The sequence below is a fragment of the Siphateles boraxobius genome, unplaced genomic scaffold (genome assembly GCF_051911475.1).
Source record: "Siphateles boraxobius isolate OS27281-9 unplaced genomic scaffold, OSU_SipBor_1 16, whole genome shotgun sequence".
NCBI lineage: Eukaryota > Metazoa > Chordata > Actinopteri > Cypriniformes > Leuciscidae > Siphateles > Siphateles boraxobius.
In genome coordinates, this window is record NW_027508766.1 from 16,433,465 (window position 1) to 16,449,870 (window position 16,406).

Sequence of the window (16,406 nt, forward strand, 5' to 3'; positions counted from 1 at the left end):
AGACAATACGTCAACGACGTTATGGGGAACGCCTCAGGCGTGACAGGTGTCTGAAATCACTATCAAATCACGTCAATCATATTGACCGGCGACAGCCCGTGAATCATTAGCGTGAATGATTAACGTGCGACCTGGAAGTATAAAAGGGCGCCTTGCAAACATGACAAATCACCTTATCGTCTGAAGGGACTGTACGGTAGGCAAGCCCCGAGGCATGGCAGGGAGACGTATTGTCTCGTTCCCTGTTCTCAGGGAACATAGGTTACAGTCGTAACCTGAGACGTTCCCTTTCGAAGGGAACTCAACAATACGTCAACGACGTTATGGGGAACGATATACCAACGCCGCCATGCTAAGGGGAGTGCATGCCAAGTGGCAGTGACAACTGTCAGAACCAGCAACTTCAAATGAAACGCTAGAACCACTCACCCTCAGGTCACACTGGGCTGTCAGTGACAGCATTCCCTACGGTCATAGCCCAAGCTACAGCCTCACAGAAAAACCTTCATAAACATGGTTAAATGAAAGGTCTACCTGGGCCGGCTCCGGGCCTGGAACCTCAGCTTCCAATTAGAAGGGGTCCCTTCTAGGGAATGTGGCTAGGGAACCCAAGGGAACCCCAGCCAGTCACTATTCAGGGGAACGTACTCACCCCGAAATGCCACCAGGACGGCCTGACCTGGCGCCAGTACATAGACACTTAGTCTGGCCAAATCCTGTCTGTCTGAAGACAGAGCCTCTGGACAAATGCCTTAAGTAAGGCATCCAACCCGAGGGACTGCGAAGCTGGCAGAGAACCACTCGGCCCGGATCTCAGAGACGGGATATCCCGGAGAGTATGACTCAGCATAGTGCTTTTCAACCCTTGCTAGCGAGGGGAGTTCTCTACTCGATCCATGGATCAACCCAGTGTCTGTGTTTCAAAACACTGAGGAGGCCTGTGAAGGCCTAAGGGCTGATCTAACTGGGAGGCCTCACGAGAGGCCTACGACCGTCTGACCAGACTCAGGAAGCCGCATGCTCATAGAGACCCTCGGTGAGGGGAGCACAAGGTCTGCCTGGTAGGCAAACCAGGCTGTAGGCAGAAAAGGTTCCGGGAGGGAACCAATAGCAGAGAATGAACACTTTAGCGAGCCAGGGCGCAAGCTCGCCTTCAGCAGCTGCCTATTAAGGCTAGCTGAAACTGATAGCAAGTGACCACTAGCTTCATAAACCCAGCACCACTAGGGAACGTTACAGGTAGGCCCGGAGAGGCCTACTACCTGATAGCCAACGTAAGTGGGAATTCACCTTCAGGGAGGCCCGTGAGGCCTACTACCTGATAACCACAGTATGTGGGGTGCTCACCTTCAGGGAGGCCCAGAGAGGCGTACTACCTGATAACCACAGTATGTGAGATGCTCACCTTCAGAGAGGCCAAGAGAGGCCTACTACCTGATAACCACAGTACGTGGGAACTCACCTTCAGGGAGGCCCGGTGAGGCCTGCTACCTTACAACCACAGTATGTGGGGAGCTCACCTTCAGGGAGGCCTGGTGAGGCCTACTACCTGGTAACCACTATCTGTGGGAACTCACCTTCAGGGAGGCCTGGTGAGGCCTACTACCTGACCGTTCTCATTCAAGGAGGCCTGGAGGAGCCTACTACCTGATAATCACAGCATGTGGGAACTCACCTTCAGGGAGGCCTGGTGAGGCCTACTACCTGACAGCCACAATATTTGGGAGCTCACATTCAGGGAGGCCTACTACCTGATAACCACAGTATGTGAGATGCTCACCTTCAGAGAGGCCAAGAGAGGCCTACTACCTGATAACCACAGTACGTGGGAACTCACCTTAAGGGAGGCCCGGTGAGGCCTGCTACCTTACAACCACAGTATGTGGGGAGCTCACCTTCAGGGAGGCCTGGTGAGGCCTACTACCTGGTAACCACTATCTGTGGGAACTCGCCTTAAGGGAGGCCTGGTGAGGCCTACTACCTGACCGTTCTCATTCAAGGAGGCCTGGAGGAGCCTACTACCTGATAATCACAGCATGTGGGAACTCACCTTCAGGGAGGCCTGGTGAGGCCTACTACCTGACAGCCACAATATTTGGGAGCTCACATTCAGGGAGGCCCAGAGAGGCCTACTACCTGATAGCCAACGTAAGTGGGAATTCGCCTTCAGGGTGGCCGGGTGAGGCCTACTAACTGATAACCATCTTAAGTGGGAATTCACCTTCAGGGAGGCCTGAGTGGCCTACTACCTGATAACCACTGGTAGCTTTGAGCCCTGAGTCAGGGTGATAGTATAAGTTGGCCTGCTAAGGCCAGTCAGCTGGGGACTCGCCTATCAGGGGGGCCTGGTCGGGCCTACTAGCTAATAGCAAGTCATATTCTGCCATAAAGTACACTGTTGGGAACCATACTACACAGCATAATTTACTAATGGGCTTCCAGTAGCGCTATAAGGTATGTCCCACAATGTTGGGACTCACCTCCGAGGAGGCCTGTTTAAGGCCTACTACCCATCAGTGAGCCAACTGCCCGAACCACCAAGGCCAACCACGTAAAGTGAGCTGGCCTACAGTGCCCTCTAGGGGGCTGTCCAATCAAGGAGGCCTGCTGAGGCCTACTACCTAATGGCGCAGCCTTCGTTGGCAGAAAAGCTGTTTAGACAGCGCCTACAGCATCCTGGTGCCTAATCACATTGCCCATGGCAGTGTACTCCGCAAGAAAGCTAGCACCCTTAAAACAAGGGGAGTACAAAATACGCCACTCTGCCTCAACGGAGGCCCCAGTTAGTCAGGGGCCTACCATCTATCCATGGGCGTCAGCTCAGGGCAATGCTCTGGCTTCAGGGGAGCGTACTTCGACCAAAGAAGAAGTGAAGCTTACTTCATACTCGACCCGAGCCATAGTGGTGCGAGGTAGGATAAAACAGAACTGGGAGTGAAGTGCTCAGACCTACCCTGTATCACAGGGGAATACTCACACCTCACCCTGAGGTTACCAGGGTACAGGCCTGCCAGCGGCTCTAGGGGTGACAGAAATGTATCTGTGCCCAACCTAGGGGAGTGGGGCTTGAATGAAAGCCAACCACCTACAACCTAGCGCTCGAGCAGTAGCTCAGCGAGGTGAGTGAAGCCTAAACTGGCGGCCTAAATCCGTAGGCCAGTTCTGCATGGCAGGGTCGGGCAGGAAACCCAGTCTTCCTCGTGAAGCGAAAGACGGCCTAACCCTGCTCAATAAAGACATATATACCACGGAGGCCTGTTTGAGGCCTACCATGTCCTTACAAACCATCCTCTGCACCACGCTGCATTACTCTAGTCACCCCAGAATGCAGAGAAGGGGGCGGGCCTTGGCCTAACGACTCCCACGGGAGGAGGCTGTTTATACAGGGATGCTAGAAACCAACATTCACAAAGTGAAGGGTCAGAGGAAGAAATGCTAAATTTTTTAGCAGAGCGCCTCTATTATCCCTGGCACAGCCTAGGCCAGCTACAGAGGTGGCCCTGGTGAGGGCCAGCCTGCATGCATAGATCAATCTGAGGGCTCGGAGGAGCCACAGCCTTACTAAAGAATATAGTCTGTATTATTCCATACAAAGGGCTGCAGAATCGCTCAGCCTAATGAAACCCAAACAGAGCTCAAGGGGCGAAATACTCAGGAAGAAGTCAACGGACCCGTGGGCCGGACATAAGATCTATCTGAAGCTCTAGCGTCAGTCAACACTCTAAGTAAAAAATTCTAAGAGAGAGACCAACTACTCTACCCTGAGGTGGCTAACAGCCCGAAGGCTAACATAGTTATCGTTCTGGCCACCTAACGGGGAACTTCAGGGCCCTAATGATCCAGGAAACTTCTCTTACCTTATTACCTTGACATGACCCCATAGCTCTATACAGGGAACGAGGTCTGTAGAGAGATACATCTCGGAATTTTAATTCACAAAAAATGACTCTTAAAAGACCAGTCAGCTCACCTGCGGCGTGCGGAGTGAAGACTCGCCAGATAGTTCTTTATGACCCTGGGGTCCACCACTTTACATGCCTGAAAGAGGCGTTTCTACTAGCCAAGCCTAGGCGGGCCATTGGAACATCGTTCTTATCATAGGCCCAGCCCCAGGCCTGATGTAATGAACGTCTGGGGAGTCAGAAGAGAGGAGAGGGCTGGATTTCTTTTTAATGAAGCCCTCCGGGGAGATTATCCATCAGCGACACTGTGTACGCTTGTGCTGGATAACCTCCCTCAGATCCCTCTTCTTGCGGGAGTCACGCCTCTTCTGCGCCCTGTTCCTCCACGGAGGGGGCGCACGAGAGGCGACACTGGCTCTCTGGCCCTGTCTACGGTCCTGGGACCGTGAAGGGCCAGGCCCTCCCGCCTGCCTGGGTGTGGAACCGGATCTCAGCGGTATGCAGGATCCTGCAGCAGGTCGGCCTGGTATGCCTGCAGCACCGCCATAGTGTGCAGGGAAGCACCAGCCTGAACCGCTGTCGTGTATGCTCTGCCATTCAAACGTGCTGTTGACTTTAGCGGTTTGGATGGCAGGGTTGGAGCTCTCAGTGTCGACGCCTGCCCAGACACGAGATAGTTCGCAAACGACTCGTCAAATGGGCGGCATCGACACATACCCATGCTCTGCGATCCCCTCAACATCAGCGAAATTAACCCACTGATGTCGGTGAATACGGGCAGAGTATGGGCTCTTCCATGCCCTCTCGATCTCCGTGTGAAGATCAGGAAGGAATGGAAGGCTCACCTGAGCTGGTGGTGTATGGCAGGGGAGAAACCGATCGCCAAGCCTACCGCGAGCGATCTCTCCTCTAGCGCGTCGCCATGGCAGCTACAGCCTGTCGGCGGCGCGCTCCACAACATCCACCAGGTCTGCATACACGGGGCAGGGTGGCTGAGAGGGTTCAGGATCTACCTGATTATACACCTCCTCAGCCATCTCCTGCTCGTCCTGAAGAGCAGCAACTGCAGGAAACCATTGGTGCCTGCAGTTCGCCCTCGTCAGCCGTCGAATCATTTGAGAGGTTTACAGGACTCTCAAGATGATCGATGAGCTCTATCTGGAAGCCCATGATGCAAGTCGCCGCTCTGCCTCGGCACGAGCGGGACCACGCGGACCAGACGTTGAACCCCCTTCACTCGAGAAGAGGGCCAGTCCGTCTGAAGACAGACGAGCGGGACACATAAGCTCTCAGTGCCCTGACAGGGCAGAGGAGACTCGCATCCTCATTATACAACAGGCTCATTGCTGCAATATTGACATTTTCAGCCGCTGAGACTACGAGGAGCTGAGAAATGTTTGAGAAATGGAGATTGGTCCGGCCTCGGCGGGACAAAAATCACACTCTTTCCTCATTTCGGTGGTGACGCATGCCCACGGGTTGAGAGCGTCATCACAGTTTTGTGTGTTTCGGTGTTTGTTTGCAGGCGTGCGTGTTATACAACAGGCTCATTGCCGACTCGAGTGAAGCTGGTGAAGCTGGCGGGCGAACCGGCGAGCCTGAACTGCTGAGTACGGCGCTTTTACGGCGCGGCACTACAGCGGGCGGAAGAGCAGGCCCTGAGAAGGATGCCAGGCGAGTCCTCAGAGTCACCATGGGCATCGGCTCGTAATGAAGGCATTCGCCACCAGCGAGCGCGAGAGCCGCATTATCCTCACCCAGGCAGGAAGCGTAGATGACGGTCCACGTCGCTGAGTGTGGCTCGGCACGAGCCGCAGGATCTTTGCATCTTTAAAAAGACGCAGCTCTTTTAGGAGAGAGAGAGATATACAGTGAGAGTGTGAAAGGATATAGACGCCGGAAAGCATAGCAGGTATGGCGGCTGAAGGCGGCGAGGTGAAGGCCAGCGGCTTCAGGCTCGAAGGCTCGTCCCGCAGAAGGCTTTCTGTCAACGGCGCGGCTTCTCCCTCCGGATCCAGCGATGCACTTGTGCTTCGCTGAAGAGATGAAAATCAGTTTGTATCAAGGCCACGCCTATTCTGGCGGGATGTGACGAAATGGGCGCGAAGCGCCCCCCATTGGGTATCACATCACGCAGGGCCTCTCTCGATAGGCTGCTGCTGTTGCCGCAGGGCAGCCAATAGGCACGCGAGCTGTCATGCCTATGTCTGCATGCTGCCACACAGCGTTTTACATTAATTCAAAATTAAGGAGAATTTTTGGCTTCAATATCTCGTGGAAAAGAGGTTTTCCCCATAGCGTAATATATTACGGAGTACGAGAGATACTCTCGTAAGAGAACCGGGAGTTTTAGAGAAGATACAATTTGAGAAAAAGTTGTCACCACATAAGGGGGAAAAAAACTTTTAAGGCTTCCAAACAAAATATCTGACAACATAATTTCCGCTAAGGAAAAAGTTTGAAGACAGATGAGTAGTGACAGATATTTTCTTTAATAGGCGGTTGTCTTTGATTTAATTAGCTTGTGTCACTTAGATCAGAGAGGGTCAAATTATCATTTTACAATGTCATTTAAATCATGTTGCAATTCCTAACTGGACAGTTACTAATTTTAGCTGCCAAAGTCAATTTCAACTCACATTGACACTTTATGAGTGTTAATTTGAGACCCTGATAACAGCGATTGAACTGACAGAAGTGATGGTCATGTGCATGTAAAACAGTCTACTACATGAGTATTTATTTCACTGACTCTTTTTTTATGCCCCTCTCCTTTTAATTCTAGTGTTTTACTGGCCTTTTTTTTGGGGGGGGCAAAACAAAAAACAGTAATATAGGTCAAGGCCTGTGACCCAGCTTAAGTGTCCTGCAGTGATTTCACAGTAACTATAGAGAAGAAACCACACAAATACAAGTGAACATGTGTTGTTTTGTAGGGTCCCCTTGGTCCGCATGGAAACCCAGGCCGTCCAGGGTCCCCCGGGCCCAAGGTATGTACCACTAAATATAGTACTGTGTGGCTTTTGTGGATGTGATCAACTTAGACTTGTGTGTTTGGGACTATGGGACCAAGTCCTTGTTTAATTTAGTTTAGTTTTGCATTTTGTTTTGCTTTATTTTTATTTTTTATTTTTATTTGTTTTGGGGTGTTGGGGTCCTTTTGCGGCCAATGCAGCATCAATTAGTCTTGGGAATGACAGATTCAAGTCAATAGTACAATGTTTGACCCATTACAGTATGTGCACATGGTCCTCCAGAATGGCTCAGTAGTCCTTGGCAGTTTTGCGCCCATCAAGCACAGTAGGGAATGCCATGATATTGCAGCCCAAACCATCACTGATCCACCCCCGTGCTTCACTCTGGCCTGGGCATGCAACTGTCCAGGTGCTAAGACTTTTTATGGCTTCTTCACACTGTAACTCCCACGGATGTGGGAAAGAAAGTGAAGGTGGACTCATCAGAGAACAATGCATGCTTCACATTTTTGCACTGATATACACTGTTGTCACCTATGAAACCAACATTTAGCACTGGCACGAGTGACCAAAGGTTAGGCTATAGCAGCCCGACCATGAATATTGGCTCTGTGGAGCTCCTTACGAACAGTTTTGGTGGTAACAGGTGTTCGAGGTGCGCATTTAATTCTGCAGTGATTTGGGCAGCTGTGGTTTTATGTTTTTTGGATACAATATGGGTTAGTACATGGACATCCCTTTCAGACAGCTTTCTCTTGCATTGACAGTTACTCCTTGTCCTACATAGTGGTATGCTGGCATTACCCTGATACCGTGGCTCTTGATACACCTTAAAGCAGAGATGTCCAAACTCAGTCCTAGATGGCCACTGTCCTGCAGAGTTTAGCTTCAACCCCAATTAAACACACCTGGACCACCAGCTAATCAAGGTCTTATAGGCTAGAAACTTCCAGGCAGTTGTGTTGAGTCTGGCTAGAGCTAAACTCTGCAGGACAGTGGCCCTCCAGGACTGAGTTTGGACATCCCTGCCTAAAAGGCTTGCTGTCCTGGTCACAGTAAGCCAGCAAGACATGTAGCAACAATTTGTCCTATTTTGAACTCTGATATATGTCCCATTATGTAGTGGATTGCAATATATTATGTGCAGCTGTGCTATTGCTCTGCTAATTCAACCTTCACACTCTGCTCTTACTGATGGACTGTAAAAATCAGGCTGTGCAAATATAGGCGTTGAAGCTTCAGTTTCCTTGTCCAACCTCTATGAGCTTTGATCTACTCAATGGCTTCAATTTATGAGCCATATGTGCTTTAAGTAGCACTTTAATAAGTTATATTGGTTTTTTTTTTACAACAGTGATATCACAAGGTAGTAGAAAGACCGAAACAAAAACAAAAAAAACATACTACCACAGTACTACAATAAAAATATGGCTACTTTGGGACCCAAGAGAAAACCAGTAACCATTCCATCTACATTTAGCAGTTGTAAATTAAAAGAGAAACAATAAAATCATGAGTAGCTGAATTCTGATGAACACTGGCAAGAAATATAGGATGATGTATGAGTTTGACGACATTATTGGACCTGTTTATTTCAATTCATGTTATTCACAGTTGTTCATTTTTCCACATCTGGCTGCTTGTGGCAGGCTTACGATAGACCAGGAAAACAAAGATCTTTTTTAGCCATATGAAGGCAAGCCGAAGTTAAAATTTCCCTCTTTTGTTATTACTGCCAAATAGGACAAAGATGAGACAAAAATGACAGAATGAGACCCACATAATTAACACTTAGTTGCAGTATATTTGTTGTTGGATTCCAAGCAGGCATTTCTCTCTGAAATAGCAGTAAATTTGTCATTCATTGAGCAGTAATTCATCAAATGTTGTATAAGAGTGTGATAACTGGCATATATCCAGACACATGGTGTAGACAAGCACGCTTTTGGCTTGAGAGCCGAGGTGTCTGAATCGCAGTGTTGGAATGATGTTGTACAGTCTCTGCAAAGTATTGGTCTCCTGAGTCTTCCACAACCAAATTCGAAACTGACTCGCAAGATTATGCCATGCAAATTCCCTTCATTGAGCAGTAGTTCATCAAATGATGTATAAGAGTGTGATGACTGTTCATCAGAATTCAGCTACTCATGCTTTTATTGTTTCTTTTTGAATTTACAACAGCTAAATGTAGATGGGAGAATTACTGTTACTGGTACAGATTTCATGGGCATGTTTACACTGTTACTTGATTTGCATAGTTATGTAAAACAGTTGCAAAAAAAATTACAGAAGCATTGAAAAAAAAACTTTATTCATTGCAAAAATATCCTACGAGAGAACAATATATATTAACATTTATATATGTGTTTAAAACACAGCCATAAAGCATGGCTTCATCCCATTGCCTGAAAAGGCAGAAGAATGTGGTGTGTGAACCCCAGTGTCATTGCAGAGACTTACTGTAAACTTATTCTTCAAGTGTTCATGGGTCACTCTCTTGTGTAAACAACACTCCTTTCCTTTGCGAGCCTTCATTACTCTTATCCATGTAGACTATATGGAAAAAATGGAATCCTGTTACAGTCTTCTGTTTGGAATGGGTTCCAAACAGGGGTCACAGTAACTCCCCAGTAACCTCCTCATTTCCTGTGTGATGTATACTTTATTTACAATTGGAAGAACAAAGGTGAGTGGTGTGTCAATGTAGGCAGTTTGCAAAGTCTTTTAATTTAAAAAAACTCTCTGTTTAACATTTATGAAAGCTTTGGTTAATCTACACCTCTTTGTAATATTTTACATGTTTCCACAAGTAGTAGTTTGGATCCCTCATACATATTCTCTGTTAGTTGTAGTTGTTAGTTGTATTAGTTGTTTGTCCTCTTGTCCATTACAGGGAAAAAAGGGAGACCCTGGAATCTCACCTGGCAGAGCACAAAATGGAATAAAGGTATGTGTTACCATATCCCCCATTATTCATTATCTAAACATTTTATTTATTACTTAAACATTTTATTTATTACAAGTATTGTTAATAATGTTCATTATAATGTTCTTTAGCTTATGTACGTGTTTAAGTGGTTGCAAAAATATATTGTGTTGTTTGCAAACATTTTTCAGTATAGATAATAGTACGTTTATGCATTATTCAGCACACTGATTTCTTGAGAAATGGGACAGAACCTTACCTTCTGTTCTTTTTTTCTGAAATGTTTTTATCCTTTATTCTCTGATAAATAGAAAGTTCATTAGAACAGCATTTATTTGTACCTTTTGTAACATTCTATATGTTATTTACCATCACATTTGATCAATTTAATGCATCCTTTACTGAATGAAAGTATTATTTCCTTTCCGAAGAAAATCTAACTGACCCTAAACTTTTGAAAAGTAGTGTGCAGTATATCTATGTTTATGTCCTGATGGATGGAAAATGTTAATAAGAACAATACTCCTCTTTTATAAGTTTTCACAACTGTATTTTTAAATTTTGTCAACTTTGAATATTTATAAAATAAATGTATGAAATCAGCCAATATGAAAGTCAGCCTTCATCGTGAAGGTTCTCTTTCTATATTTCACCTTCTCAAGACAAGGAAAAACACAGAGTTAGTGTGAGAAAATGGAATAAGAATGAGATTAAACCCTAACATATGTTTTAGTTTTTTTATAAATTGTAAGTTTTGTAGCCTGTTCTGTCCCAGTACTCAAGAATCAGTGAGCAAACAAGCATCATGAATTGTGTGGTGTCTCTGTATATGTTAACATTGCCAAATTTACAATACAAGAAGTAATTTTCAGCGTCCTCCTTTATAGGGGGACCCTGGGATATCAGGGCTACCCGGACTACCTGGTCAAGCTGGTCGGAAGGTAAGAGTATTCTTTGATTAATTTACTATAGGGAGACTCCACCAAGGTCACGTCACAGAACGGATCCAAGAGTAGTTCCCAACCCAAATGTTTGGAATTGTTCAGCACACTTAATTTGCAACAGCAAATCATTATGTTTTCCAGGAAACATTATTGCTTTATCAGCCAATGCTTAAAGTAATCCCTCACATGAAATCATATCACGGCATATTCTGGATGGAAGTACATCAGTCCAATTCAGTAAATGCGAAACAGGTTCTTGAACTGTGAACTAAAATCAGTTGTGTGAAATCCCACTGGAAAAGGTTGTTGTAGAAAAATCCCCCCTGCTTTTCTGGAGAGAAACCCAATTTGTTTCAGACATGTCCAGCTGACCTTGATGTCCTCAAACACTGCTGTGAATGGGATAGCCAGCGCATGACCTCATTGTATTCCCATTCCAAGGGATGTCTGTGGAACATTCCTTGTAAAATACTGTGGTTTACCTCCATGTAGTATGTGTATTTTATTTTAAAATGTGCTTTACTGAACAGGACCAAATAGGTGTCATTATAGTGCAGCAAAAGAGGTAAATGGATACCAAATCAAATGAACCGACAGCGCTTTGGCCAGGGCAGAAGGCCTGCTCATATTTCCAGTGAACATATACACAGTCTACACCGCTCAGTCTACACCGCTGAAATGAAGCTGACTATGCCAGGTCCCCTTACTAACACTTTCAGCCATTCTGCTACAATCTGTCTAATGCCAAATTGCAAAGACGTCCCTACTCACTTACTCCAAATGGGAAAATGTGCTATTAAGCTTTTAATAAACTTTCACCGATAAGGCAGAGTGACATTTTCTATTGGGTTTAAGAATTTGAATGTTCTGTTGAGTTGCAGTCAAACAACACACACAAAGAGACCCATACATGCACATCATATTACATCAGCAGTTTTACATATATTCAGAATCAATGGCGTTTAAATGTGTTTGTTTGAACATTTGGATCAAAACTGCTCTCTCAAACATTGTAAAATAATGGAATTACCTGGCATTTTCTCTACCTCCATGTGTTTCCAATCACATGGCCAAAGAAAAAAATTAAAAGCTGGTGGAAAATAGTTACAGACAGTACTTGTGCTGAATTACTGCTGGCAGCAAACCAGAAAGTTATTCCATCCATGGGTCTTGGCCAGAGACAAAATCTTGTAACAATAAAACAAATGAAAAAAAGTAATACTCAAATGTACTGTAAAGTAACACATGTACAGTTAGTAGCACTGACACATTTGGTCATATGAGCAGGTAACAATCGATCGGGGTTGAGTTATGCTTTTAATTCCAAAGTAGTGAGCGATGTACAGTCTTTCAGTCCTTTCAAACTAGGGATCAGCAGATGTGGACTCTGGCACATCTGGACAGTGTGTTGTAATAGGACAAGCGTAGGCTACTAACGTCTGCTTGGAGATTGTGCTGCTCCACCCTTTCTATTTCTCACTGAGGTTCACTGGGACCCTGTTGGCAACGGTCGTTTATACACCGTATTTGTCATTTGGTGTGTGCAACTATTTCATAGACCCAAGCTGTGAACGGTGAACCGCTGCACGCCGTGTATATGTTAGAATTTTTTTCTGTGATGTGTCCTGAAATGATTTCTGTAGAGCTGACTCAACTTCATTCGTCATTACAAGCTCCAGATTCCTTTCTACTTACTCATATTCCCACACTCAGCTGCTCTATGCTCAGTTGCCCTTACTTATCAAAGTTCTCAGACATTGTTGAACCAGTTTTTGTTCGCAAAGCATCTAAGGCAAGCATCACTATGATTGTTGCTCCTAATCGGGTATTAACCCTCTCAGGTCTAAGAGTTTTTTGGGGTCCTTGAGGTGTTCTGACATGCTCTGACATTTGTGCTTTTGCCAGTTATTTATAAACATGTTAATGGCAAAGGTGTAAATTCACTCTATATAGCACAAACGGGGCTACCGTAATATGTGAGCAACATGTATGTACATGTTTGTATTTTTGAGAGAATATTGCTTATGCATGGATATTGAAAAAACTAAAACTTAAAGTGTCTGAAATAAGGCCACAAAAGACATACTAAATATGTGTCCACAAGACTTTTGACTAATTAGTGTTGTTGCCTAGAATTTTTGCTTCAAAATGATCTGAAAATCATCCTGCCTAATCATTTACACAAAACAATACATTGATTTAAATTTTATAAGACACCTTTTGTTTGGAAAGGCAATATGTGTGGAGGCGTGTTCACACCTGAGAAGACAAAGGCCGGATAATGTGCCGCATAATGAGCTGCATATTAATTAGCCCTTTCACACAGGTGTGTCACAGGGTCCCAAAGAATGCAAGGACAAAATAAATGATCTATATATACATATTTTACAATTAGAAATTGTAACCAATTACAAATAGGCTACAATTACAACAACAATTACAATTTTAACAATATTTCAAGTGTATTGCTTTGTAAAAAGTATACATTTTATCATGCGTATTAAAAAAGGTAAGGATTCATTAGTTTGAATATTGGAACAAACACTATAATAACATCTTAGTTGATAATTCAATATACCTATTTTATTTTTGACAAAACATCATACTATAGTATATTTAACTATGAGCAGAGATTGGTGAACAAAAGCTTACCTATTTAATGTGACAGTAGTCTTTTTTTACAGTCAAAACTTTATAATCTATCCAAAACTAATCACAAAATCTTGTCTAAACATTCATATTTAGTCTGTAACATATCGTGTTTATGATATATTAGCATATACATGTTAATTTGCAGTTTGTTGCTTATACAGACATTTTATTTCAACATATTTCAGTATATTTTTACTCATCTTAGTAGGCTATAGCAATATAGTTTGGATGTGTTCATGTAAACATAACGTTTACTAATGTAGGTGCGAGAGTGAATGAACGGCACAGACACGCGCTCTATAACTGTAGTAAACAAAGCGCGCGCGCCTGTGCCGTTCATTCATCATTTAGCCTACACACAGACACGCAATTCATATTTAAACAGTCTTTTTGCGGTTTACAGACACTATTCAATATCGCGATTAGAACAAAGCACTTAAGAATAAATGACTTACTACATCAGCTGGATCCGTTGCTCCTCGAAATGAAACTACCACTTCTGGTACATTTTCCAGGGTTATTAGATAGTATTATTGCTCACACCGAAAGGATACGCTGTGTACACAGCTGTACAAGATACTTACTAAACACGATGTGTTTTATAATCCAGCTGGTGGGCGTTGACATGTTTGAATGGCTTGCCTTAGATCATTTGCGTTTGAATACGGCGCGCTCTCCGTGGGCGTGGCACATTAACGCGTAATGAGGTATAATGAGCTGGAAAGAAAAAGACTGACATCTCTCTCTTTCATACAGATTACATAAACTGAGAATATTTGTTTTTTATATAAATTAACTCATTTAAAAGAAGAGAGTTCAAGCTTCATTATGGAAAAACACTCGTGCCTGTATGACAAGTATTCGCGGAATTACAGTTAATTTTCGGACGCGTTTCAGAATGGACTTAACTGACAGAGAGAAGGCAGAACGCGCATCATGTTTGTTTTTCTTTATTTGGCGAAAAGCACAACACTTTGTTTTTATTGTGAGTATCCACAAAAAAACTAGACACTGATCAGGATCTAATGATGTACAACACTTAATATGTAAGATCAAAATCAACAGAGTATTTTGAGTTTCTTTTGCACTGAGAAAAAAAGCGAGACTATCGCGTCGACCTCAGAGGGTTAATCGAGTAACTCCTTACCCTAAGTATTAAACTTTCGAAGGGAACTCAACAATACGTCAACGACGTTATGGGGAACGCCTCAGGCGTGACAGGTGTCTGAAATCACTATCAAATCACGTCAATCATATTGACCGGCGACAGCCCGTGAATCATTAGCGTGAATGATTAACGTGCGACCTGGAAGTATATAAGGGCGCCTTGCAAACATGACAAATCACCTCATCGTCTTCAGGGACTGTTTGTGTGAAACGCTACTCAAAGTTACGAGCACAAGGTAAGACAATGAAACGCACAGGAAAGACAGATTGTTTTCGTAAGTGTGCCGACCCGTGTCCGAGGTTCCTGACACCGGCTGACACACACGAGCTGTGCGTTTTTTGCCTGGGAGAAGAGCATGCACGGGAGGTTCTCGACGGAGCCCTCTGTGCAAACTGCTAGCGTTTTTCTCTTAAAACGGTCCGCTCTCGTCTGGCCCTCTTCTCGAGTGAAGGGGGCTCAGCGTCTGGTCCTCATGGTGCAGGTCCCGCTCCTGCCGAGGCCGAGCGGCGACTTGCATCATGGGGTTCCCAGATGGAGCTCGTCGATCGCCTCGAGAGGGCTGTAAACCTCTCAGATGATTCGACGGCTGACGAGGGCGAACTGCAGGTCAATGGGGAAGATTACTCACCGACTGTTCCTGCAGTTTCTGCTCTTCAGGACGCGCAGGACATGGTTGAGGAGGTTTATGATCAGGAAGATCCTGAACCCCCTCAGCCACCCTACCCCGTGTATGCAGAGCTGGTGGATGTTATGGAGCGCGCTGCTGGTAGGCTGCAGTTGCCTTGGCAGCGCGCTATAGGAGAGGCCGCTCGTGGTAGGCTCGATGATCGGTTTCTCCCCGGCCATACACCACCAGCTCAGGTGAGCCTTCCATACCTTCCTGATCTTCACATGGAGATCGAGAAGGCATGGAAGAACCCATACTCTGCCCGTATTCACCAACATCAGCGGGCCAGTTTCGCTGATGTTGAGGGGATCGGAGAGCATGGGTACGTGTCGATGCCGCCCATTGACGAGACGTTCGCAAACTATCTCGTGTCTGGGCGGGAAGCTACACTGAAAGCTCCAACCCTGCCATCCAAACCGCTGAAAACAACGGCTCGTTTGAATGGTAGAGCATACACGGCAGCAGGTCAGGACGTTGCTGCACTGCACACCATGGCGGTGTTGCAGGCATACCAGGCCGACCTGCTGGGGGATCTCGACCAGGGGGCAGGGATGTCCCCTGAGGCGGTGGCTGAGCTGCGCCGTACCACAGATTTGGCTCTCCGGGCTACCAAGCAAACCGCTGCCGCGATCGGTCGTTCGATGGCGGCGATGGTGGCCACGGAGAGGCATCTGTGGCTAAATCTAGCTGGCATCGGGGAGAAAGAAAAAGCCTTTCTCCTCGATTCGCCAGTTTCGCCTTCCAAACTCTTTGGCACCTCCGTAGAGGCGGTGGTGGGGAAGTTTAGGGAGGCGAAGGCGCGCTCAGCAGCATTTAAGTCCTGTATACCGCTGAGATCCGCGTCCGCACCCGGGCAGGCGGGAGAGCCTGGCCCCTCACGGTCTGAGGACCGTAGGCAGGGCCAGCGAGCCAGTGTCGCCTCTCGTGCGCCCCCTCCCTTGAGGAGCAGGTCGCAGAGGAGGCGTGACTCCCGCAACAGAAGAGATTTGAGGGAGGTTATCCAGCGCAAACGCACACAGCGTCGGTAATGGACAACCTCCCCGGAGGGTCACGAAATCTGCCCTCTCTCTTCTGACCCCCAGGTGTTCATTACATCAGGCCTGGGGATGGGCCTATGATGAGAACTATGTTCTGATGGCCCACCTAGGCTTGGTTAGTGGAAACGCCCCTTT

At 45.9% G+C, this 16,406-nt stretch overlaps 1 protein-coding gene across 3 annotated transcripts in view; it reads left to right on the top strand.

Moving 5' to 3' along the window:
* The window catches only part of col27a1b (collagen, type XXVII, alpha 1b), a 150,518-nt gene that overhangs the window by 37,109 nt on the left and 97,003 nt on the right, over nt 1–16,406 (top strand). For 2 of the 3 annotated variants that reach the window (XR_013204175.1, XM_077231774.1), the window contains 3 exons: nt 6,839–6,892; nt 9,771–9,824; nt 10,691–10,744. Coding sequence is in view for 2 of the 3 variants with exons in the window: in XM_077231774.1 (XP_077087889.1) it covers nt 6,839–6,892; nt 9,771–9,824; nt 10,691–10,744 (162 nt within the window). In the remaining variant the exon portion in view is untranslated. The remainder of the gene's footprint in view (nt 1–6,838; nt 6,893–9,770; nt 9,825–10,690; nt 10,745–16,406) is intronic. The other variant, XM_077231775.1, reaches the window with a different exon arrangement.